We start from the raw sequence: 26,420 nt of genomic DNA, 5'->3' as shown, positions 1-26,420 counted from the left end.
GAAATCAAACTATAGGAAAAAGAAATATTTCAGAAATATAGAAGTACTGAATAAATCCAGACCTTCCATTATGTATAAAAATTACAGAAATAATGCTTTCAGCAAAATGGTCCCAAATTTCTGCAAAATGAAAGAAACATGTTTTGGTTCAATACAAAGTATTCTTGACATTTCAAACAATCTTTTTAGGTTAAGAACAGTTTGTAACTGTTCATGGTTTTAATGACTTAAAAAACCCTCTAATTTCTTTTCCTGAGCATATATCTGTAAAATATTGAAAATTTAATCAGTGAATATTTATTGAGTTTCTATCATGTGCAGTGGTTGAAGCCTAGTAAGACCAGTTTCTTCCTTAAGGCTTTATAGTTCCTAATTTATTCATACAAATAGACAGGTGATACCTATATTGTCTGAAAGATCACCTGTCCCACATAGCCCAGATTGGCTATACAAAAAATAATTGTTCTTCCAAATTTTTCTAGATTTCTGGGACTGATTTTAGTGGCTGTCTGCTAAGGCAAACCATCCAATTGTCTGTCATAGAACAACATTTTTGTATTAAGTCTCTCCTGACTTTTAATTTAAAATTATTTTTTAACATATTTGAAGGGAAAAACCTTTAAATCTGTGGTCTTATTTTGTTTCAAATCCATTCTTCTTTCCATCTCTACTTCCAAGACCTCAGTTCAGATCCCCAAAATCTCACCTGGACTATTGCCTCCAGTCTTGTCTCCCTCAAATCCATCCTCCACACAGCTGGCAAAGTGATCTATTTAAGACAAAAATTTGACCACATCACTCTTCTTAAACCACTTCAAGAGTTCATCAAGCTGAAGTCTCCTTATCATGCATGGCCTTTGAGACCTTTCACAATTAGTAGATGGTTGAGATCTACTTCTCCAACTTTGTCTCTCCCCACTCCACACCTCACATTTAACATATGCCACTCTGCTTCCCACCTCTTGGTCTTTGTTGAGTCCTGTACACCTAGAATGGGTTCTCATTCTACTTTCTTCTGACTAGCTGACTTCTCACCTTACCACACTTAGTTAGCTCCCCTAGAAATCTATAACTTCCCCTAGGAAACCACACACCTCTCTATGCTTTCAAAACCTGACATTTGTCCCATCAATCACCTCCATCTATGTCTATTTCCCACACTTTACAATGGAGACTCCTTAAGGATAAGAACTGAATCTTCTGTCTAGTTTTCATAACATGTGTTCAGTAACTATTAGCTGAATGAATTGCTAACTTACACAAAAATATATGACAGGAAACAAATGAATTTTAATCTTAAAATCACACTAAACAATGTTTCATAACTATCTACATGATATTGACAGAAATTCCTACTGCAGGCAGATCTGTAATTATCTAAAGAGTGGCATAGTTTCACTTCATCACATTCATTTCTTCTCTGAAAAGAAAGAAATGTCTGAATTTCTAGAGTCAAATTTTGTTTTGTATTAAAAGTATTATAATAGACTTAAAAGGTATGTTCAGGTGTCCCAAAAAGTCAATTTAAAGCAAATACTTGCTCCCTGTTTAAACAAAGTTACAATGGATGAAACAGTTAAATTATATATAAGATAACTAATTTAGGATTACCAAATAAACAACAACAACAACAACATATCATAAGAAACATTCTTTGAAGTGGTCACATGTACTATATTTTTATTTTAATGAAAAAATTACTTGCTCTAGCAGACGTTCCACTGGGTCACAAATGCCAGTCCTTCATTAAAATCAAAAGCATTGTCAAAAAAAAAAAACAAAAAAACAACCCATAGTAAATATTCACTTTTATCAATTTAACAAGGCCACACTAAACACCCCAAGATCCATACAGATAAATGATTTTGTCAGAAATAATGTGATAACACATCACAATGTTTTGTAATTATTATTGTCTAACGATTATCAAAGTACAATTTCAAATACACTTCATTCTTTTTAGATACAAGCTGCCTGTTTGAAATTATATAAAAATCTCACCCCTGGAGAACTTTTCTATCATCAATGACAAGGTTAAAGATACTGTAGTATTAAGCAGACATTGTAGCCAACTTAAATCCTATTAGGACAAAAACAGCAAATGCTATACATTTATACCTAACTTTGTGAAACCCAGCATATTAGAGTTTAAGATAAGGGCTGGGGATGTAGCTCAGTAGTATAGCACTTGCCTAGGCCAACCTTTGCACCTCCCCCCCCAAAAAAAAAGTTTTAAGATTTACAAAACTAGTAACTTGTGTGAACATTTACTATATGCTAGATATTGTGCTGGATTTCAGAACATAAAAGACTAGAAATCTCTAATAACACTGTTCAACTTAATATACAAAACTACTCTCTATTCTCCCCACCACCACCGCAAATCTGTTTCTCCTACAGAATTCCCATCTCAGCTGATGATAATTTCATCTTTTCAGGTGCTAAGGCCAAAAACGTTGTAATCATTCATGACTTCTTTCTTGCTCACACATACCACATCCAATTCATTCAGAACTTCTATTGGCACTCCTTTCAGAAATATCCAGTTTATCCATCTCTCACTCACCCTCTCCACTACCACCATCCTGTTACAATAATCATCTGTCACCTAGATTATTTCATGAAGCTACTGATTTCCATGCTTCTATATTGTCTTCCTATTGTTTGTCAACACTCGTTATCTCTTAATGCATAAACCAAACTGTTTAAAACTCTTTCAATGGCTCCCCATTTTAGAGTAAAAACCAAAATCCTTAAAGAGCCTATGAGGTCCTTCACTCTGTGTCTTGTGCTCTCTTAACTACTCTCGCCTTAGTTTATATCATTCTGACCTGACCACTGGCCTCCCTGCTATCATTTAAACATGGCAGACACACTCCTGCTTCGGGATCTTTGTGCTGGTTTTCCTTCTGCCTAAACACTTGTCCCCATGACATTTTACTCAAATACTACCCTTCCCAGTATGGCATTTTCTGATTACTCTATTTTAAAGTGCAACTATTCCTAACAACGCTTCCACATCTTCCACATTTCCTTTCTTGATATATTTTTCTCCACAGCTCTTACTACCAAACATATAATTTACTTATTAATTACTATACTTTTGCATATCATCTAACTTCCCCTACTAGAATACAAGTTTCACGAGGACAGGAATTTTCTGTTTTGTTCACTGAACAGTGAATGCCAAACAGTGCCTGTATATAAGAGGTTTCAAAAAAGAATAAATCATGTAGACTGCCATACTCAGAGGATGCTATAAGAGGACAAAATATAAAACAAAACTCTGGAGTCAGACAAGGTTTCAAACTTTAAATTAAATAAGCATTTAAAATGGATGAGTAAGAATTCTGTACTGATGACTGTCAATGTGCAAGGACATGTTCATAACATGTGATTCATCTATCAGGGGAGGAACTCCAAGCCCAAGGGAAGATTTTTAAAGGCAAAGTTAGCTTCTTTAAAACCATGTTATTTAGCCAGGTGCAGGGGCACATGTCTATAATCAGGAAACTGAAGCAGGAGGATTTCAAGTCCAAGGCCAGATTCAGCAATTTAGCAAGACGCTGTCTCAAAATTAAAAAGAAAAAAGACTAAAGATGTAGCTCAGAGGTGAAGTGTTCCTGAGTTCAATTACTAGTACTAAAAAAAAACAAAAGAAGAAGTTATCTGACAAAAGGAGAAAATAGGATAAGACCCACAACACAATGTAACATAAATTTTGAAATATCTAAAGGTCAAACAATACTACATATTTCTTAAATATACAAATCAATAAACACAGGATAAAAATAATTTTTTTCAGGCAAAAATACTAAGAGAACCACTATTTGGAAAACAAACCTTTTCATTTCCCACCACTCCCTCTTCCCATCTCTGGTTTTATGGTCCTTCTGACTGAGTCAAAAGATCTTCCTTCCTTCTTTTCTTCTTTCTTCCCACTCACTCTTCTGTTCTCATAGAACTGAGGGTCAATTTCCTGTAAACCAGTCTACACAGGATATCCCACTGAAATCCCATCCTACCTACTGGTACCAAACAAAAAGAGAACTTTTTTAAAGAAAAGAAATTCAACATTTTTCTGGGGACGAGAATGAACATGTATTGAATCACAGTGTTAAAAGAAATAAATGGAAAAGAATCAGCTAAGGGTTAATGCAAAACCAAAATGAAACAAAAGCCTGTGGGCAGAGCAAGTAGAGTCAGTGGGCCTAGTCTGTGGCACTTTCCTCATCAGTTAAGATAGACATGTCTGGATGATTCAGATGTACTGCACAAGCCTCAATGGAGATGTGTAGGCTGCGAAGTTTCATTTTTGAACAATGTGAAGTGACTGCTATATACTAAGTTAAGTTAGATAGCAACTGAACTAATCTTCTAGTTAATTACTGCTTTTTTTTATAGAGGTAGATGATGGACTTAAGACAAAACATTAGAAAACTGAATTTTACTTATGTATGTAAAGGAACCAAGTGGCAGAGCTATTTTATGACAATTTTAAAAAGGGAATTTTGTTACTTCTTTCTTTCTCCATCCCCTATGCTCCTTTTTTTTCCTTCAGTACTAGGATATTGGGACTGAACCCAGAGGCTCTCTAGAACTGAGTTACATCCCCAGCCCTTTTAATTTTTTCTTTTTTGAGACAGGGTTTCAATAAACTACCCAGACTGGCCTCAAACTTCTAGTCCTCTTGTCTCAGCCTCCCAAGTCACTGGGCTATAGGTATGTGCCACTGCACTGGGCTTTGTTAATTTTTTTTTAATTTTATTTTAGTTGTAGATGGACACAATATCTTTGTTTGTTTTTATATGGTACTGAGGATCGAACCAGTGCAAGTGTTCTGCCACTGAGCCTCAACCCCAGCCCTATTAACTTTTTCCTATTGATAAATGTGCAATATACAACAAAAATAAAGCAAAACAGCAATAATAGCTTGTTCAAAATAAATTACTATGATTAAACAAGTTAAAACCTAGAATAATAAACTCAGAGAAATCCGAAACTTTTTTATACCTTTGTTTTATTTTTATTTATTTTTATGTGATGCTGAGGATCAAACCCAGTGCCTCACATGTACCAAGCAAGCACTCCTACCACTGAGCTACAACTCCAGCCCCAGTAATCTGAAACTTAATGCTTAATTTTATAAAAACACTTCCAACAATTAGTTATTCAATAACTCTTTATCAGTTTTATTAGAAATCTGTCAGGTAGTAATTGGAAAAATTAAAATACAAATTTTTTAGTTTAGGTAGTTTTGAGTATTTTATAAACCTTTTTCTTCACAGAATTCTACTTCACCTGACTGTATTCTCTACAAGCTAATAATTTTAATCTCTTTTGAAAACTAAGTTGGATAAAGTATTCAACAGTTTTTAACACAGCTTAAGTTCTTCACATCAAGACATATATACATCTTCATATCATAAAATATCATTTATATATTCTTTCATTTGCTAACTATTCAATAAATATTCAATAAACATTACACTATGAAATACTAAGAAAAAAAGCAACATAAACCTTTACTGACAAAACATGCGGATGATAACAATAGCAGGTAAGATTAATTTTTTAACATCTCCACACTTGACTCTTGTGGTTATCCACCCTTTCTCCAACTACCAACTCTGACCCATACCTGTCAAGTTGGGTACAGCAGATCCTGAGGCCTCACTGCACAGGCAGCAAAGTGATGTGTTCTGATCTCTGCCATAACTATTAGGTGGAAGCAGAACTGTCCCCAAGACCATGGCGCTGGTCAGAAGCACAAAGTTAAACTGCTCTATGTAAAGAGGAAGTCTTAGAATTCCACTCTGACAAGCAACACCACATGCATGTGACATTTACTCATGTACTCAGTGGCCAGAGTTAACCAATAAGAGGATAAACACTCACAACTCCCAAAATGGGTGGAGGGTAGCCTAAAGGAAAATGTCTTGTAATCAGCACAAGACTGAGTCAGAATCGAGTTACTTCTGAAAGTTCTGGGAATATTAAATGCAGAAATGTGCGTGTGTGTATAAAATAAAAACACAAGGCTATTTTCATCACACATGTGAGTAACATATAGCTTCGTAATAAACTAAGTTATCAGTTCATATAGGAAGGTTTTCATTTCTAAGGGTGATGAGGTAAGACTACAGAGAAATGTTTCCTTGGAGAAAATCTGTTTATAATAAAACACTAAATAAATTTTTAAAAGAGGAAACGCCTAACAAGACTCATCTTTTACATCACTCAAGTTAGCTCAAGAAACCACAATTTCAAAACCAAAGAAATAGTTACTATCTGATTCATAGCCAAAAGCCAGGAAATAACTGCCTCCACTAACATTTTTGGCTCTATAGCTTAATACAGGTTAAAGAATAGCATGATTATATTGAAAATTTTTCAGTGTTAAACTTTCAAAAACAAAGCCTAATCTTTGTTAATAATAGAGGAAGAAAGTTAAATAAAATTTAAGAATTTGAAAATAAGAGTGTCTTACAAAAAATTAGTAAAATCTATAAATAAGGGATGACTTTAATGATATGATCTACAAAAATACAAGGGTGTTTATAACTGTGTAGCTGAGAACACTCACTGATTTAATATCTATCAAGCATTTACTATATATACATCAGCATTATTCTAGATCAATAAAAATAATAAGGTAAAATTATAGACGGCCAGACTGAAGTAGCCTGCAATAAAGTAAAACATAAATTATAATTTAATATTACTATATGTAGGTAATTGTTAACAGTTTAAAAAAAAAAAAAAAAAAAAAGCTTGCCAGGTGTGATGGCACATGCCTGTAATCCCAGCTACTCTGGAGACTGAGACAGGAGGATCACAAGTTCAAGGTAGCCTCTCAGCAACTTAGTGAGACCTTGTCTGGATATGGCTCATCCCTGGGTTCATTCCTTAGCACCAAACAACAACAACAACAAATAAACTAACTTACGCTTTCAATGAAATTAATCTTGATAAAGCCAATACTGTCCATATCATGGAGAAAACAAGAATTAAATGACTAATGGTAACCTCAAATAATGACTCAGAATTTCAAATACCAGGTTGACTTTCTCCTCTGGATTATAAAAAAATCTATGGTGAAATATGTAGATTCTAAACCACATGATTTACTACTTAATTATTTGCTATTTACGTTATCAATACATTTAAATTGTTCTTGTATTGTAACTAAGAGTAAAGAAGAGATAAACGAATAAACAAAATGTATCCTATACATTTAATGGAATATTATTCAACTCTAATAAGGAATGGACTTTTGATATGTGATACAACACAGATAAGGATTTTAAAAACTAAGTGAAATTAGAGACACAAAAGAAATATTGTATAATTCCATTAATATGAAACATCTGGAATTTTCCTCTCATTCTCAAAACCTACTTCTGCAAATATTGTTGTACAACATTGTAAATTTATTTATGTATACCTAAAAGTAGTTGAAATTGTAAATTGTGTTATGAATATCTTATCACAATAAAAACTAAAATTAAAAATATGCAACAGATCTCCAAAGATCTTTGGTTTATGTGGGTTAAAAAATTTGTCATTACATATTACATTACACATTACCATAGCTAAAATTAAAGCTGAGAAATCTTAACAATATTTATTAATTCTAAAACAACAGTAAACCCATTATTTAACATAAAACATTTTGTTTAATAAATAACTTTCAGGGCTAGGGTTGTAGTTCAGTGGTAGAGCGCCTGCCTTGCATGTGTGAAGCACTGGGTTCAATCCTCAGCACCACATAAAAATAAAAAAATAAAAAAATAAAAAAATAAATAAATAAATAAATAAATAAATAAATAACTTTCAGGGCTGGGATTGTGGCTCAGCGGTAGAGCACTCACCTAGCACGTGTGAGGCCCTGGGTTTGATCCTCAGCATCACATAAAAAGAAATAAAATAAAGATACTGTGTCCAACTACAACTAAAAAATAAATATTTTTTAAAAATTAAAAAATAACTTTCAGAAGAGAATTAAAAGATAAGAACAGCATTGTTATTTTTTGCAAATCTCGTTAATAACAGGTTAAGGCAGGAAATTATACTATTTAAATAAAGTGACAAACTAAAGCTGGAAGCAAAAGGAGCATCCAAGCAAAGAATGGATGGGGAGGGAGGGCAGGGAGAATGAAGCACATGCAAAAACCCTAAGAGAGGAAAGAACCTGGTATGCAAAGAAAATGAAAAAAGTACTACTGTGGATGTCAGGAGTTGACCAGATCAAATACTTAAGGGTTTAGGCTTCTATTCCAAGTATAAAGGAAATCCAGTGAATGGTTTTAAGCAAGGAGATCAGATGGTTTGACTTCCATCTTTAAAAAATTAGAAACAGAAAAATATGCAGAAAAGGATCATGTTGGCTTGGAACAGGATGGTAACAGCAGAGACAGAAAAGTAGAAGAACATAAAAGATATGGTTTGCAGATGGAAATCCACAGGACTTGCAGATAATGTAGATACAACATACATGGGGGTGCTTGGGTGGTTTGTTGGCTACTAAGTTTCAGGCTTAAGTACATGGTAGATGGCCATGTCACTCACTCAGAATAGTAGTATATCTCAAGTTCCATGGACAAGTAAGTTTGAGAGATATAACTAAGATCTGTGATATATAAATCTGGAGATCAGAGATAATCCTGGGCTGCAGTCTTCAGCATTATATGGTATTTAAATTACGGACCTGGATGAGATCACTTAGGGAGACAAGAGTCAGACAAAAGTGTAGAATCAGATTTATAGAACGATGATTCAAGTCACTTAAGATTTCTCATCTGAAACTATGGAGCCTAGAAAGCAGAACACATAATCTTAAGTGCTAAGAAAAACAAAGACTGGGGAGGTAGCTTAATGTTAGAGCATTTACTTGAAGCCCTAGGTTCAACTCCCAGCACTGAAACAAACAAACAAAAACTCTGTCATAACCCAAAATTCTATATCCATTATCCTTCCAAAATGAAGATAAACACATTTTCAGTTGAAAGCAAAAACTTGTTGCCAGAAGACTTGCTCTAAAGGAATTGTCAAAGGTTTTTCTGATAAAATGGGAAAGAATATTAGAAGGAAATTTTGGAACACTAAGAATAAATAACTAGGGGCTGGAGGTGTGGCTCAGAGGTAGAGCGCTGGCCTACCATGCGTGAGGCACTGGGTTCGATCCTCAGCACTACATAAAAATAAAATGAAGATATTGTACCCACCTATAACTAAAAAATAAATATTAAAAAAAGAATAAACAACTACAAAAACTGATTAACATCTGGGCAAACAAAATACACTATTCTCTTGGGTTGTTTAAAATATGTTTGATGACTAGAAACATAAAGTATGTAGTACCATCTGTATGGGCCCTTCAATTTATGTACATATAATAGATATAACATGTAACAATTATAACATAAAGATGAAAAAATAAAGAGAACTATATGATGATAAGGTTTCCATACTTCACTTAAAGTGGTAAACACTCAGTCTAAGCAGTATGTGAAAAGTTCAACATATATACTGAAATCCCTATATGGACCCCTGGACAATCAAACGAGAGATACAAACATACATAAAATAAATAAAGTGGAACGCTAAATAACAAGGTTCAAATAATTCAAGACCGAAAAGAGCAAACAAGAAATGATAGACCTGGAGGCTGGGGTTGTAGCTCAGTGGTAAAGCACTTTCCTAGCACATGTGAGCCACTGGGTTCAATCCGCAGCACTACATAAACATAAATTAATTGAAGGTATTGTGTCCATCTACAACTAAGAAAAAAATATTTTAAAATATTATGGACCCAAATTCCAAAATAATTTGGATTATATTATACCACATACAAATGATCTAATCACATTTATAACAGATTGTCAAAATGAATGTGTAACAATCCAATGAAAGGCTGTCAAAAAGAAAAATATAGGGCTGGGGTTATGGCTCAACTGTAGAGCGCTCGCCTCACATATGCGAGACCCTGGGTTCGATCCTCAGCACCACATTAAAAAAAAAAAAGTGAATGAATAAAATGAAGGTATTATGTCCAACTATAACTAAAAAAAGAAAGAAAGAAAGAAAAATATAATCATACAGGTAGTAGAAAAATTAAAGGATGAGGTGCCTGATTTGCTCTGGAATTTTTCCATGTGCTTTTTCCTTTTGATGGTTCTGCTGCATTTCCTTCCACTTTAATAAATCATAGCCATTAGCATAACCAAAAAAAAATTAAAGATGAAAATATATCCACACAAAATTTGCACACTATGATTCACAGCATTATTCATAATGACGCAAAGTGGAAATAACCCATGTTCACCAACTGATGAATGGACATATAAAACTATTCAGGAATAAATAGGAATGAAGTACTCATACATGCTGAAATAGACATGCCTTGAAAACCTTATGCCAAATGAAAGAAGTCAGTCAAAAACTAATACATACTACGTGGTTCCGTTTAGTGAAAGGTGAAAGATACAATCTGAAGAGAAATCAGAGTATTGTGATTCCATTCAGGTGAAACATCTAGAATAGGTAAATTCATAGAGAAAGTAGATAATGATAGCCTAGAGCAGAGGTGAGGAGAGGAACACAGAATAACTGTTAAGAGTTTCAAGGTTTCTTTCAGGGGATGAAAAAAAATTTTCTAAGATCTTAAAAAAAAAATTAGATTGTGCTGATGGGTTGAAAAATTCTGTTAATGTACTAATAAAAACCACTGAATTCTAATAGTATAAATGGGTAAATTTTATGATGTGTACTACATCTCCATAAAACAATTTTAAAAGCCTACATATTTCAGAACTCCATTCATATGAAATGACCAGAAAGCACATTATTGTTACCTGGGACTAGAGATAGGAACACAGACCAACTAGTACAAGAGATCCACTGGGTGATAAGAGATGCTCTAAAACAGGACTGTGGTAAGGGTTGCACAATTCTGTACATTTACTTAAAATTATTGAATTGTACACATTTTAAGACAGATGAATTTTATGGAATGTAAACTATAACTCAACAAAGCTGTTTTTAGAAAGGTATATATTCTGAGACTTTGTTAAGAGAATAAAAAGAAAAGCTATAACCTGATAAAAAATATTTGCAAATTATATATCTAAGGACACACATTCAGAACATTTAAAGCCACAAAAAGATACTACTACATATCTATTACCGTGACTAACAAAAATATTATAATACCAAATGCTAACCTAGGATAGTTAGACAAAACCTTCACACATTGATAGGCGAAATGCAAAATGGTACCACTACCTTGGAAAATAATTTGGCAATTTCTCAGAAAGTACACCATATACTTACCATATGATCCAACAATCCATTCATGAGTAGTATTTGTCCTGGAGAAATGAAAATTATGTTCAAACAAAAACCTGCACACAAAGTTTACAGCAGCTCTATTCATACTTATTGAAAACAACCTAAATGTCCATCTACAGACAAATTGGATGAACATATTGTGGAACAAATACATAACAGAAAATATACAGTAATAAAAAGGAAAAAATAAAAAAGATATCTGAAGTACTGGTACGCACAACTTGGATCAATCTCAAAAGCATTATGCTGAGTTCCCCAAAGAAGCCAATAACAAAAGGCTACATTTTCCAAAAGATAAAACCATTGTGGTTGCCAAGGGTTAGGAAAGGTGTGATCCTCAAAGTGTTTTTATGATTATTATTTTTTAATGGGGTAATGGAACTACTCAGTATCCTAAGTGCAGTGACAATTACACAAATCTATACATGGACTGAAATTTATCAAACTGTATACCACAAAAGGTCCATTTTATTGGATGTTAATTTTAAAAATTAAAAAATTAAAGTGCAGAATTTAGGAATAAGCACTGAAAAACTACACTTAGAAAGCTCACACAAAAAGACAAGGAATCAGAAAAGGAGACTAACAACATCAAGCAAGGACGGATGAGAAAGTTACCAGAGACTAAAAAGGGATGACGGAATGACCGAAAGTCACCTCCTATTGAGGTATTAATAAGTGAGTAAAGCACTTATTTCTTTTAAAAACTACATTATAAGAATTTTCTCATATTCTAATAAATCTTTGAAAATTTATATTTCATCTTGCAGATGAACACCATCATTTCCAACTCTGGACTATTATCAAATAACATACATTTGTACATCCTAATTTTTTTTCTAATATTACTTCATTAGGACAAATTTTCAGGTTAAGGGTATTTTCAAAGCTCATGATAAAGCCCTCAAAAAATGTACATCATAATAACCTTCAGCTATGTATGAATACTCACTTCACTAGGGTGAAGAGAAAGTTGTATAGGAAACAACAGTAAGTTATTTAAAATTCATTAGTAAAGAAAACCAGAATGTTGCCCCCAAATATGCCTCTGACATACATATTATTTTTTAGTTAAAAACAATTAAGATATAACAAGTAGAGGAAACCTCTTCTCATCCTCCTGCTTTTTCACCTAATGGTAGAACAGAAATCCTTCTTCACTGGTGATATGTCTATAAACTCAGTTACCCAGAGAGCGCATCAAGGGAACAGGCAAGCAAACCTTACTCCTTCCTTCCATAAATTTATCTTTCCACAAAATGTAGACTGTAGTAAGAATTCAAAGTCAAATGAAAGCCGTTCTAGATTTGTAGAAGGAGTAACACATTGATTATGCTCTGGTCTAGAAGACTCCAGGCACACCACCTGGAGTTAAAAGAAAACTCAAAGTCTACGACAGCAAACTGAACTGAGGTGAGGAGGATCTGACCACAGAACAGAATAATATACAAATTCAAGAAATCTTTTGAAACAAATTGGATAATTACTTGGAAAGAGGTTATGGTAACAAATATTAAATCTCTAGTTTGGAGCAAGATGAATATAAAGTAACATACAGAAGATATCCAAGTAAGAGTGACAAAAGCAAGACTAGAAATCACTAAGATGCAAATTTGGAAGTTAACATAGTTCAACATCTATACAAAAGATAAAGGAAATTATTAGCATTCCATCAAAAACTTTTTATCAATTAAAAAACTGGCAATAATTATAAGATTTTATATTCAGTTTCTGAAATACTAATTCAAAATAACATGTCTGAGTGGTACCAGATTACAAAAACATCGCCTCTTCTTCTCATGCTGTGCATTCTCCACAGGTGAAGTCATTCATACCACTCTTTGTCATTATAAACTAGACACCTGGCTGCTGTATTAGTTTCCCTATCTGCTATAACCATAAAATAGATGGCTTAAGCCAACCGAAATGCTTTCTTTAATAATTCAGGAAGCCAGAAGACTGAAACTGGCACACTGGGACAAAAATCAAAGGGTCAACATGGCCATAGCTCCTTTGGAGGCTCTCTGGGAGAATCCATTGCTGGCTTCCTCCAGCTTTCAGTGGCTTGTGGCTACATCACTCAATCATCGAAAGCAGCACCTTCAGATCTCTGCTTTATCTTCACATTGTCTTCTCCTTTCTCTCTGCTTTATCTTAACATTGTCTTTTCCTTTCTGTCCCTTACACAGCCATGGCATTTAGGGCCCAACTCAATAATCCAGGATAAGCTCCTCATCATACCTCTAAAAGCCACACACACACACACACACACACCCCTTTCTCCCCACTCTCCCTCTCCCTTTGGCCACAGGAGTTAACATTTACAGGTTCTGGGAATTAGGACAAGGCTATCTTTTAAGATATTGGCCTACCACAACTGCCAAATAAATCCTACTGATCCGAAACACTCTCCTGAGTAATAGATCACTTGACTCTTATGGCCTTTGGATAAATACACTTAAGACATCCTTAAAAGGGGCTAGGGATGTGGCTCAAGCGGTAGCGCGCTCGCCTGGCATGCGTGCGGCCCGGGTTCGATCCTCAGCACCACATACCAACAAAGATGTTGTGTCCGCCGAAAACTAAAAAATAAATATTAAAATCTCTCTCTCTCTCTCCTCTCTCACTCTCTCTTTAAAAAAAAAAAAGACATCCTTAAAAGCAACCAAACTCATTTTGCTCCTAATTCTGTCTTATTTCTTAGCTCTCTCTGACCTCCCTGACTTCCACCTCACTCTGCTCCAATCTAATATGCCAAATTGTCTCTAAACTTGCATTTTGAAAAGGCAAATCTCAAGTTACATTTCTATAAAACCTTTGATGGGTGTATAGTAAACAGAATCCTCAGTATACAAAAATCTTTAGTACCCTTAGTATACAAAAGATGCTCCATGGTCTGGCCCTTCCTTACCTTTCCAATCTCATTTATTATCATTCCCTTTCTCAGACCTTATGCTATACAGTAGTCCCTCAGTAACCATGAGTGATTGGTTCTCAGAACTCCTGAAGATATATATCAAAATCTGTGAATGTTCCAGTCTCTTATATAAAATGATATAGAATTTAAACTAAACACATCTTCTAGTACACTTCAAATCATCTTTTGATTCCTTATAATGCCTGAAACAATACAATGTACATGCTACGTAAATAGGTGTATGTATAATGTATAAAATATTGCAAAATACAGAAAAATATAAAGTACTATTACTTATATGTCTGTCCCCACTCCCATTTCTGCCCGTTCCTACCCAATCCCACTCAGTGGCAGAGATTACATGTCTTATTCATGTTCATTTTCCTAGCATATGTATTTAATAAATATTGGTTGACATCATTTTTCCTTACTTATAGAAGTGTGTAAGTGCCTATTTTCTAGAATTCTGAACACAAAGCAATGAAGGCAACTGAAAGCAATTAGGATCCCTATACTATGGTTTGACTGTGTCCCCAAATTTCATGCATTAGAAACTTAATCTTCAAATTAATATGTAAATGATGCTTAAGAGGTGGAACCTTAGGGAAGTCTTTGAGTTGTAAGGGCTCTGCCCTGTTAATAGATTAATCCATCTGTGGATTAATGGATTATCTCAGGAGTGATTTCATTATAAAAGTGAGCTTTCTCTGGTTCACTAGCCCTATTGCACCATGAATGCTGTCCATGACCTAGCAATACGGCCTTCACCAGATGCTAAGCAGATTCCAGCACTAAGCTCTTAGACCTCCCAGCCCTCCAGAACCATCAGCTAAATAAATCCCTATTCTTTAGAAATTATGGATTCTCAGGTATTCATCATAGCAAATGGACTAAGGGAATTCCATTATCCAGAAATAATTACTGATAACATTTTTCATACATTTTAATCCAGTCTTTTCCATATCCTGTTCTTATTCTCTAAGGCATACTCAGCAATTTTTAGTTTTCAGGCTAAAATTAAAATACCAATTCCTATAAATTTAAGATTTGAGGGATAAAGATGTAGTGGTAAAGTATGTGCAAGGCCCTACGTTTGATCTTCAGTAGTGGGGGGGACGGACACTTGGCAATAGAAGAAATTTAATTTATGTGGACTCCATGCTGATTTATTTATTTATTTATTTCAAGGTTTTGTTATATATTCCTATACATAGATCTACAAACAGTGATAGTTTTATTTTTTTTTAATTTTTTTTCAGTGATAGTTTTAAAAACGAAATTCAAAGCAAATTCTACCAGTGGCCAAGGGGTTTTTAGGAAAATATAATTGGTTTAACCATTCTTCAATTTATAAACAATGAACAAAATTTAAAATAAGACATATTGTGATCGATTTCTAAAGTACACCCACACATTCCATTGTGTGACCAAAATACTAACTACCAGAAAGTATGAATAGGTCTCCAAATCAAGTAAAATTTTAAAGTTAGAATATTTCAAAAACTAATGAATTTAAAATTTTACTTATACAGAATGCTTAATTATGTACTGGTCTCTGTGAAAGAGAAGCTGAATTTTTCCTCTCTCTTCACCCAGCTCTTCATTCTTCTCACAAGAATTATCTTTTGACTCTACTTTCAAGCAAATGGAAAACTTGTTATGATTTGTTATATTCAGAGACAATGATTGTGCCACACTTTTTTCTGTCCTGCTTCTTTAAAAGTACAGTCTTTTCATCCAACAAGGAAGGTTAAAAAAAAATGTGTAATTCAGTCCTAGCTAACTAAATTTCTTCAATGGTGTTTGAAATAAAAAATTACTGCTGATGACAGAATGTGTTACCCTGGCTTGCTTAGTTCCATGTGCAGATGTCATTCTTGAAAGAGAATCTTGGATAAATGAATGATCTAGGGTGGGACTCAGGAATTCAAGTGTTTTGTCCCAAAGAATCTCTTAATCATCTCCCTAATAGCATTCCCTTTTGATTATTTATTACATTTTCATTTGCCCTCCCACCCCCACAATTTTTTTAAAATTGGTGCACCGTAGTTGTACATGATAGTTGCCCTCTTTTTGAACGTGTACTAATTCTGAGAAAATATCAAGGTATTTGCATTCAGGAAGAACTCATCTAGCCATCTGCAGATAAGTTTCTTTAAACAGCTGCTTGCATTCCACAATAAGATCACTGGTTTTCCTCTGTGTTAACACTGTAGTTTGCACATAGCAGGCACTCCAGTAATTTTGACATATTAAAACTTATGATATCACTACCTAGAGCTCTGAAGGACAGGCATTATCACCATTCTACAAATGCTCAGAAATGTCAAGTCATTTATTTAAGTCCAGGGCTAACTGGTGAAATCAGGATTCAAACCACAGGTCTTACTGAACTCAAGGCCCATGTGCTTTTCACTATATCAGGAAACCTCTCTAATGCAATAGAAACAGCACAAAAAGAACTGGAAAAAGTTCTTGCTATAGTTTGGATCTTTAATGTCCCCCAAGGACCTATGCACTAAAGGTTTGATTACAAGTTAATGGCACTACGGGAGGCAGCGGAACCTTCAGTTGGTGAGGCCTAGTGGAAAGAAACTAGAGGTCACTGGAGATAAGCCCTTGAAGGGAATATTCACATCTCTTGAATCCCTTTCCATCTCTCTGATTCCTGGCCATCATGTGAGTAAGCAGCTTTACTGTATCATGTGCTCCCTGCCATGATGTTCTCCATTACTGCAAAAGCAATGGAGTCAACTCACCATGGACTGATAACTCTGAAACTGTGTGCCAAAATAAAACTTTCCTCCTTTAAGTTAATTTATCTCAGGTATTCCGTCACAGTGATGGAAATCTGAATAACAGTCAAGTTCCCAAAGTGGGCTGATTGTGATTAAGAGTCAACCCAAAGAGACTAATTAGAATGATATGCATATGCTTACCAGTCTGTTCCATCAAAGGAAACTGGGACTATCTACAATTTACTTCCAACAAAATAATCACAATTTTTTCCTGAGTTGATGCAAAATGATGCATTAAAGTTTTCAGAAATTTGTATTCATTCCAGAACGTGGCATCCATCCAAAAATATAATCCTTTCTCTAGTGATTGGACAATTTTCATCTCTTCTTCAAACAACCTTATTTAGACCAAAAATGGAATAGAGTATGCTTCCTTTTAATTTTTCCTCAAAGAAAGGATGATTAAAAACAAAAAAGTCTTCCCTTCATGTATGACTTTCTCTCTTTTTTTGAGCCACATCCACAGCCCTTTTTATGTTTTATTTAGAGACAGGGTCTCACCAAGTTGCTAAGGCTGGCTTTAAACTTGTGATCCTCCTGCCTCAGCTTCCCAAGCCACTGGGATTACAGGCCAGCATGACCACACCCAGTTATGACTTATCTTAACAACATCACAGCTAAAAAGTAATGTATATGTGGGTATTCATTAGGAGATAATATAGTTCTAGTTTCTGTGTGTGTGTTTGTGTGTTGCTGGGATTGGATGTGAGGCAAGCACTATACCATCTGAGCTATATCCCCGCCCTAGTTCTAGTTTCTTTAACCCAATTCTATTTGGTTATCTTCACTGCCTTGTTATAGACAACAATCCTATCATGCATATGATGCCAAAAGTTTAAAAAAAAAAAAAAGTTGGCTCTTCCTGTTTCAGACTTAAAGTGCTAGTTCTCCAATATCTATGAAGAGGTATGTTTATGCGTACATATACTCCCCATATTACTTGGGTCCTGGCTACAATGGCTAAACACAGATAATTGGAATGCTTTAACTAAGATAAAAGACTCTGTTCATTACCTTATTTCAGCAGCTACTGGCTGTCAAAAGCAATAGAATCCTTTTTTTTTTTCTCTCTCTCTTTTCTGTTTTTACAGTACTAGAGATCAAACCCAGGGCCTTATGCATACTGGACAAGTGCTCTACCACCAAGTAAAACACCCAGCATTAGAATCCTAATCCTTCCTATAGCATGAATGGTACAAGCAAGAAGAAAAAAAATCATAACTTCAAACTACAAAATTCCTTTGGTTCAGAACATAAATTAATCTCTGTTGTCCTGATAAATTAATGAAAGTTTGGAATTCAATCTCTGTTATGTTCACTGCTGACCTCTATTCTTGTACAACCTAAAACAAGACTATCAGTGAAATTACCAAATTAATGGACAACTTCATGACATACTTTAGTAAAGCTCTCTATGAAATTCATTTTAATAGAAGATCCATCAATATCAAACTATTAATGATTCATAGTAAAGATCATCACTGTCACCTTTTAATCTTACATTATATTACACATAACCAAAATCTACCATCATCATTAATTGTGTCCTTCCAGTTCACTGATTCACAGACCAGGTGAGAACTGAAAGGGGTTTCAAAAAAATAAAGAAAACAATTCTTTTTTTGTGGGGGCGGTGTGGGGGTATACTGGGGATTGAACTTGGGGCACTCAACCACTGAACCACATCTCCAACCCTATTTTTGTGTTTTATTTAGAGACAGGGTCTCACTGAATGCTAAGCGCCTAGCCACTGCTCTTCCTGCCTCAGCCTCCCAAGCTGCTGGGATTATAGGCATGCGCCACCATGCCTGGCTAGGAAAACAATCTTTCAAGGACTGGAAATGTAGCTTAGTGGTAGAGCACTTGCCTAGCATGTACAAGGGTTCAAAACCTTGGGTTCAAAACCTAGTCCTGAGAAAAGAAAGAAACAATGGAGGGAAGGGAACAGAAAACAAAAAAGAGAAAGCATGTGCATTTCTAATATCACTCAGAGATGATATTGATGCTGCTAGTCTGAGGACCAAACTTTCAAACCCTGCCTAGAACTTGTTTTAGAAATGGGAGAAGGAGTCATAAACAGAAAACAGTTGAAAAAAGAAAACCTGGGGCTGGGGTTGTGGCTAAGTGGTAGAGCGCTAGCTTAGCATGCATGAGGCACTGGGTTCGATTCTCAGCAGCACATACAAATAAATAAAATAAAGGTCCATCAACAACTAAAAAATTTTAAAAAAAAAGAAAACCTCAGTAAGCTGCATAACCCATCTCAAGATAATACTTAATATATTCTAAATGCTTATTTCAAGTCTTAAAAGCTAAATTAGATCATGCATCTATCTCTAAGTTTGATAAACAATGAGTATTTATTGTATGCCACACGATGTGGAACAACATGCTAAGTAAATCAATATTTGCCAAAGTGTGTTCCATAACAGTACATTAAAGAGATGTCACAAGACTATTAAACCACTGACAAGAAAATGCTGAATACAAGTCGTACAACAAAAAAATGTCTGATTTTTAAAACCACTAGTACTCCCATGTTTATAGTTATCCTCCAAAAGCCATCTACAGCATGCAGCATCTCAAAAAAGACTAGTAATCCAGGAACTGAGTCTGGGAAATGAGAGAAAGGACAAAGTTTTAGTACAGCTGTGTGTCAAGCACTTCATTAATTAAAATTATTCAATTCTCATAATAATCCTTCAGGTAACTAATCTAAGATCACAAGGTGATACAGAGGACCAACAATTAAACTTGGCCTTTGTTCCATCTCTGAAGTTCCAAGACATTGTCTTTAAAAAAAGTGATGAGAACAAAAAACATTATTTACTGATGTTGTTTACAAAGGCCAAACAAAAATGGGTTGAGGCACTAAGTAAACAACTCTTTAAAAAGTAGGCTGATGACCTGAACAGACACTTTACCCGAGATTCTATGAATAACAAATAGGCACATGAAAAGGGTTCAACCTTAGTATCCTTTACAGAAACACAAATTAAAATCACAAAATGCAGGAGGCCCTGGGTTCCATCCCTGACACAGCAAAAACAAAACAAAACAAAACAAAACAAAAAAACCCACAATGAGATACTACTAAATGCCTATTAGAACTGCTAATATAAAAAAATACAATATCAAGTACTGGGGAGAATGAAAAATGGTACAGCCATTCTGGAAAGTAGTTTCTTATAAAGTAAAACATTTGCAGTATGACCTAGCAATCCCATTTCTGAGTATTTAGACTTGAGAAATGAAAATATAATTTGACACAAAAATCCATACACAAATGTTTATTGCAGCTGTATTTGAAATTACCTTAAATAATATTCATGTTTTTCAATAAATGAAAAGATATGCAAAATGTGCTACATCCCCACAAGGGAATACTACTCAATAATAAAAAGAAATAAACTCATGATACATATGTGGATGAATGTAAAAGTCATTATGAAGAAGCTATTCTCAAAAGGTTGTAAACTGTATGGTTTCATTTATATGACATTCTTGAAGAGACAGAACTATAGTGATGGATGAGATAGGTGGTTGCCAGGGGTTAAGGCTGAGGAAAGATGTGACTACAGAGGGATTCACTACATGAGGACATCTTGGATGATGGAACTGTTCTGCTGATCATGGGGTAACATGAATTTACACACGTTAAAATTCACAGATAAACAAAAAAATACAATTTTATTATAACTTTAAAAATAAAGAGAAAAAACAAAAAAGTGTTGACTATGTTGAATTACATTTTCATACCAGTTATGTGAAAAATAATACAAAATCATATCTTAACTATCACAGAACACTAAATTTTAGCAATACTCAAAGATGAGAATTTGAAGCTTAACCTGAATTGTAAATTTCCACATTTATTTTAGATACAAATAAATACTTCTGCTCATATTGTGACAAAGGTTTAGGTGAGGTTAAGGTCCTTCCTTAAATACCAATCTGTGGTTAACAGAAACACATCACTGCCTGTGTTGCTGAGGCAAAAGATAATGAAATATCTAAGGGATGAAAGGAATGTGCCAATCCTCTTTCCTTCGTGGAATTCCCAGTCAGTGTAGCTAGCACCTGGTACAATGACTTCAATCCAAGCTCAGAGCTGACATTCCTAAGAAGAGACTAGCAAATAAACCTAGATCATTCCTAAAGATCTATAATACATCCTTTGTAATCTAAGCACTCAGCTGTTCCACTGAGACTACGGAAGCATGCAACAACTGCATACACATACACACAAGCACACTACTATAGCTTCTGTGCATGGAATGCATATGAAGGTATTTGTGTACACATAAAGAAACAAAGCAACTCAATACATAGGAAATTCTAAAATGTAAAACGATCCACAATCCTTCAATTAATTATTAAAATATCTGTGGAACTTTGTACAAAGCACTATAATAAGAATCAGGAATATATCAGTAAGATGAAAAGATGAGATCTATGACTCCATGTATCACATCCAGTTTAATACACCAGCAAGTTATTTTTCCTATTATATATTAATTTTTAATTTTTTGTCATTTTAGTTATACATAACAGTAGAATATATTTTGACATATAACACAATCATGGAGTATACCTTCCCATTTTTGTGGTTGTTCAAGATGTGGAGTTGCACTGGTCATGTATTCACATACAAACATAGGAAAGTTATGTCCGATTCATTCTACTGTCTTTCCCATTCCTAACTCTCTCCCGCCACTTCTCCCTATCCAATCCAGTGACCCTCTCCCCACTCCCCGCCTATTGTAAGTCAGCATCCACAGAGAGTACATTCAGCCTTTGGTTTTTTGGGATTGGCTTTTTTCACTTAGCATGATAGTCTCAGGTTTCAACCACTTACTGGCAAATGCCATAATTTCATTCTTCTTTATGGCTGAGTAATATTCTACAGTGTATATGTACCACATTAGCAAGTTGTTTTTATATTAACCATCTAAAGCATAGGTAAAGTGATGAAGAAGAAGGCATTCCAGATAAAGAATAACAACAAAACAGTATATTATATATTACATTCTAGAAATAAAAAATTATTATGACCCTGGGATTTCTAATTGTTTTTGTGTCAGTGATGTGTATGTATGAAGTGAAGTACTAGTGAAGCAAAAATAGGAAAAGTAAGCACAGATTTTATTGGGGGGAGGGGTACTGGGGATTGAACCCAGGGGGGCTTTGCCACTAAACTACATTTCCAGTCCTTTTGGGGGGGGGGTTTCTGAGGATTTAACTCAGGGGGCACTTGATCACTGAGCCACATCCCCAGACCTATTTTGTATTTTATTTAGAGACAGGGTCTCACTGAGTTGCTTAGCACCTCACTAAGTTGCTGAGGCTGGCTTTGAATTCAATCCTCCTGCTTCAGCCTCCCAAGCTGGTAGGATTACAGGCATGCACCACTGCATCCAGCTCACTTAGTAATATTAATAGTGACAAAAATATTTGATAAGCAATGGTAGAAATCTACTCTATGAACCAAAATAATATACAGTATTCAAGTCAATCCACAGAATTGGTTAATACACTTGCTGACTTTCAGACCCTATAGACTTAAAGATATTTCTCCACAATATCGACAGAGGTGAACAGTCTAATTTTATCTAAAAACTATTCATATCTTTAAACAGAAATATTCTGTTATGTTCAACAGAATTAAAAGACCTCAGAGAACTCAGGCACAGTAGCAAATGCCTATAATTCTAGCTACTCAGGAGGCTGAGGCAGAAGGATCATGAGTTCAAAGCAGCCTGGGCAACAATGTGAAGCTGTTCCTTGTTTTTAACCTTTAGAGTTAGAATTTTTTCCTTGCCTTAATTTTTACAGAAAATTGAAACTTAGAATGAAAATATTAAGATAAAAAGAATGAAATAAATCATTTGTACACAAACAATAAATCCTTTTCTACAAAAAAACAAAAAAGTGGGGGCATTTAACCCATCCTTGTCAAAACACCTGGCACAACATCACTTGGAGAAGCACCAGAAGTCAAAACCAATGGAACTTAGACTTTTTTTTTTTTTTTTTTGGTGGTACTGGGGATTGAACCCAGGGTCTTATGCAAGCACATGTGAGACAAGTGCTCTACCAACTGAGTTATATCCCCAGCCCTACATTATGAAAATTTTAAGTGGGGAAAATCAAATATAGGAAATAATTTTAAGTAGTTCTTACTGAGTTATTTAAGCACATCATTTTAATTCTGTCCAACTCGTAATATTTCTTTACAGTCCCATCACATTTCTACCTAAGTAATTATTAGGAAGTTAAGACTTAGAAATGAAAATCACAGGATAAAATCCACAAAATAGAAATAATTTCTTGTACACAAACAAGAATAAACCATTCTGCACACACACAAAAAAAGGGGGTTCCAGGGCTGGAGCTGAGTAGTAGAGCACTTGCCTAGCATGTGTGAAGCACTGGGTTCGATCCTCAGCATCACATAAAGATAAATAAATAAAATAAAGGTACTGTGTCCATCTACAACTGGAAAAAAAATTTTTTAATAAAAAATAAAAATTAAAAAAAGGGGTTCCAGGCTGGGTATGTCGCTCAAGTGGTAATGCGCTCGCCTGGCATGCGCAGGGCGCTGGGTTCGATCCTCAGCACCACATACAAATATAATAAAGATGTTGTGTCCACCGAAAACTGAAAAATAAATATTAAAAAACTCTATCAAAAAAAAGGGGGGTTCCTTACTGAGTGCTATAATATTTCCTCAAGAAAAGTGGGGGGAAGCTAAGGAAAATCCCAAATATACCACAAATTTAATTTGTCCTCACTAAAACCAAGTACAGAGCTAAAGCCCCAAATAACTCAGGACAAAGTAAAAATCAAATTAATTCATTTTAAAAATCATAATTAATAGGTTATCAGCAGTCTCAAAATAGCAAAGACCAGAATTAAAAGTTAACAAATGCTATAATTTTCTTTTTACACTTTATGCATAAATGTATACCCATTGTCTCAAGTCAGTCTTTTTCTACCCAAAGGACTGAAGTGACTTTATCTTTGACTGAAGGAAGAGTGGTAATAGGCAAAAGAGAATGGATCCAATTTATTTCAACTACACAGGGGCTCAAGGTTGAGGGTGTTTACTCTAAGGGCAAGATCTTGAATACAGCTATGCTCTAGAGCTTAAAGACAGTCTAAGAAACTTATTCCAACATATAAATCTGAATCTTCCCCACCACAAAAATATGACATATGAATAAGTTACCCAGTCTATTAAAAAATTTCCCCCAAAAAAGAAAGAATTTTAGGCATTAACAAGTAGGGAGACATTGCTGGTATTTCTCATGTGATGCAACAAAGCCTAGATTAGTCTGTTGTTCTTAGAGGTACATACGGCCTAGAAGCAACAAATCTCTCCTGAAGATACTAAACTGACAAATGTCAATCCAAAATATTATGGGATCTTTCACATTGTAAAATATGAATAAAGTAAATCCATCTAGACACTCTCAAACTATTAAACATCATAAATTATTAAGAAAAGTTTTTGTTTAAAAAAAAACTTTCATATGTATTCTTCTGAAACCATCAAGAATTGTTTTGAAAACAGGTTCCAGAAAATAGCTCATACATTTAGAGTAATGTATCAACAAAATTTAAAGTTAGAAAGGCATTTTTAGAAACAAAACCCTTTTACTTTGCCCAAAAACAATACAAAGAGTGAAGGCAGAGAACCTAGAGATCAAGAGAGACTTAATATCACTTTCATTAGATATCATATTACTATATTAAATATTGTATTAATTATTAAATATACCATTGTTATATATAGCTTTTATCTGGGCATTAATTCAAATAAATCTAAAAAATGATATTTGACACTGAATGGATATATGACTATACAAAAACAAAACATAAATGTAAAATAAAAAGTAAATTACAATGCTACCTATCCTCTCCAAAAATAAAAAAATAAAACCATTCTGAAGCATGATAAGGCTACTTGTAGGAAAAAAAAAATACATTTTCATTGAGCATCTCAAAAGACTAGTAGTCCAGGGAACTGCCATATATATATGCCTTACAAGCAGCTATATAACACCCCCTCCCACCCTCACTTAAAGTCCTTTGTTGTCCTCTGGCTTTTCTTTTCCTACCCTCATGTCCTGGGAATATAGCAGTCTTCCCTTAGTATTCACGAAAGGTATTGGTTTCAGGACATCCTATCCCACATAGAATACCAAAATAAAGGATGTACAAGTGTCTTTATATAAAAATGCATAGTATTTGCATATAACCTATATATGTCTTCCCACATACTTTCAATCACCTCTAGATTACTTATAATACCTAATACCATGTAAATGCTAATGCTTATAGAATAAGGACAAGGGAAAAATGTCTTACATATTCAACATACACAAAATTTTTTTGAATATTTTTCATTATCAGTTGGTTGAAAGCATGGATACAGAATTCTTTTCCTCACCTTGGGATCAAGGACTAAGAAATTTACCCCACCTTCAAATGTGCATATAGTTTTTGGTATTCCTCAATGACCTCCCCTGTTCCTATATGTACAACTAAGAATGAGTCTGAAATACTTTGATATATACATATATATATATGAATAAATTATTACTTCAAATTCAGTGCACGGTATAGTTTTAAAAGCTCTGACATCTATTTTAAGCCCTATTGGTTTTATTATTTTTATTATTTTCCTATTGGTTCTAAATAAAAAGGAGAATTTGGAGAAATACAAGAGCTCACTCTGACCTCCTCTTAATACCTTTCACCTTTCTTACTCCCTGTGAAACTTCTTTCCTTTCCTTTCTTTTCTCTTTCTTTTTTCCTTTTTGTGGTGCTGGGGAATCAAACCCAGAGCTGCACACATGTTAGACAAATGCATTTACTCTGAGATACAGCCCCAGCCCCTCTCTGTGAAATTTCTTAAACCATGATTTATTTCAAAAGCAGAATAAAGATATGAGGTAGGGGTTTTTGTTTGTTTCCTTTGTTTTGGTACCAGGGATTGAACCCAGAGGTGCTTAACCACTGAGCCACATCCCTAGCCCTTTTTAAAAAATATTTTATTTAGAGACAGGGTCTCAATGAGTTGCTCAGGGCCTAACTAAGTTGCTGAAGCTGACTCTGAACTCCAATCCTCCAGCCTCAGCCCCCTGAGCTCCTGAGAGGAAGGGGTTTTATGTTTGCATTTTGTGGGTTGTTTTGTTCTTAACAATGGGTAAGGTAGATGTATGTTTATATATGGCCACAGAAGTAGTAGAATGCTAAAGACAAAGAAAGAAAATTAAAAGGGACAAAATGTTATACCAGCTGACAGATGTTGAGCTAGATCCTTGATTCACTATACCCCTTCTGTT

The 26,420-nt window shown here is 34.5% G+C and overlaps 1 protein-coding gene across 7 annotated transcripts in view; it reads right to left on the bottom strand.

Moving 5' to 3' along the window:
• The window catches only part of ABL2 (ABL proto-oncogene 2, non-receptor tyrosine kinase), a gene marked incomplete at its 5' end in the record, with an annotated part of 104,376 nt that overhangs the window by 21,383 nt on the left and 56,573 nt on the right, over positions 1-26,420 (bottom strand). For 5 of the 7 annotated variants that reach the window (XM_081299948.1, XM_081299950.1, XM_081299952.1 and 2 more), the window contains one exon: positions 707-769. In XM_081299948.1, the coding sequence (XP_081156074.1) occupies positions 707-769 (63 nt within the window). Of the gene's footprint in view, positions 1-706; positions 770-5,641; positions 5,769-26,420 lie in introns of those variants that run through there. The other 2 variants (XM_081299949.1, XM_081299954.1) reach the window with 2 other exon arrangements.

The sequence above is a fragment of the Spermophilus citellus genome (assembly GCF_964194105.1).
Source record: "Spermophilus citellus genome assembly, chromosome: 6".
In the NCBI taxonomy this organism is placed as follows: domain Eukaryota; kingdom Metazoa; phylum Chordata; class Mammalia; order Rodentia; family Sciuridae; genus Spermophilus; species Spermophilus citellus.
The sequence above is the reverse complement of the archived record's forward strand: the minus strand, read 5'-3'. Positions and strand labels throughout refer to the sequence as shown.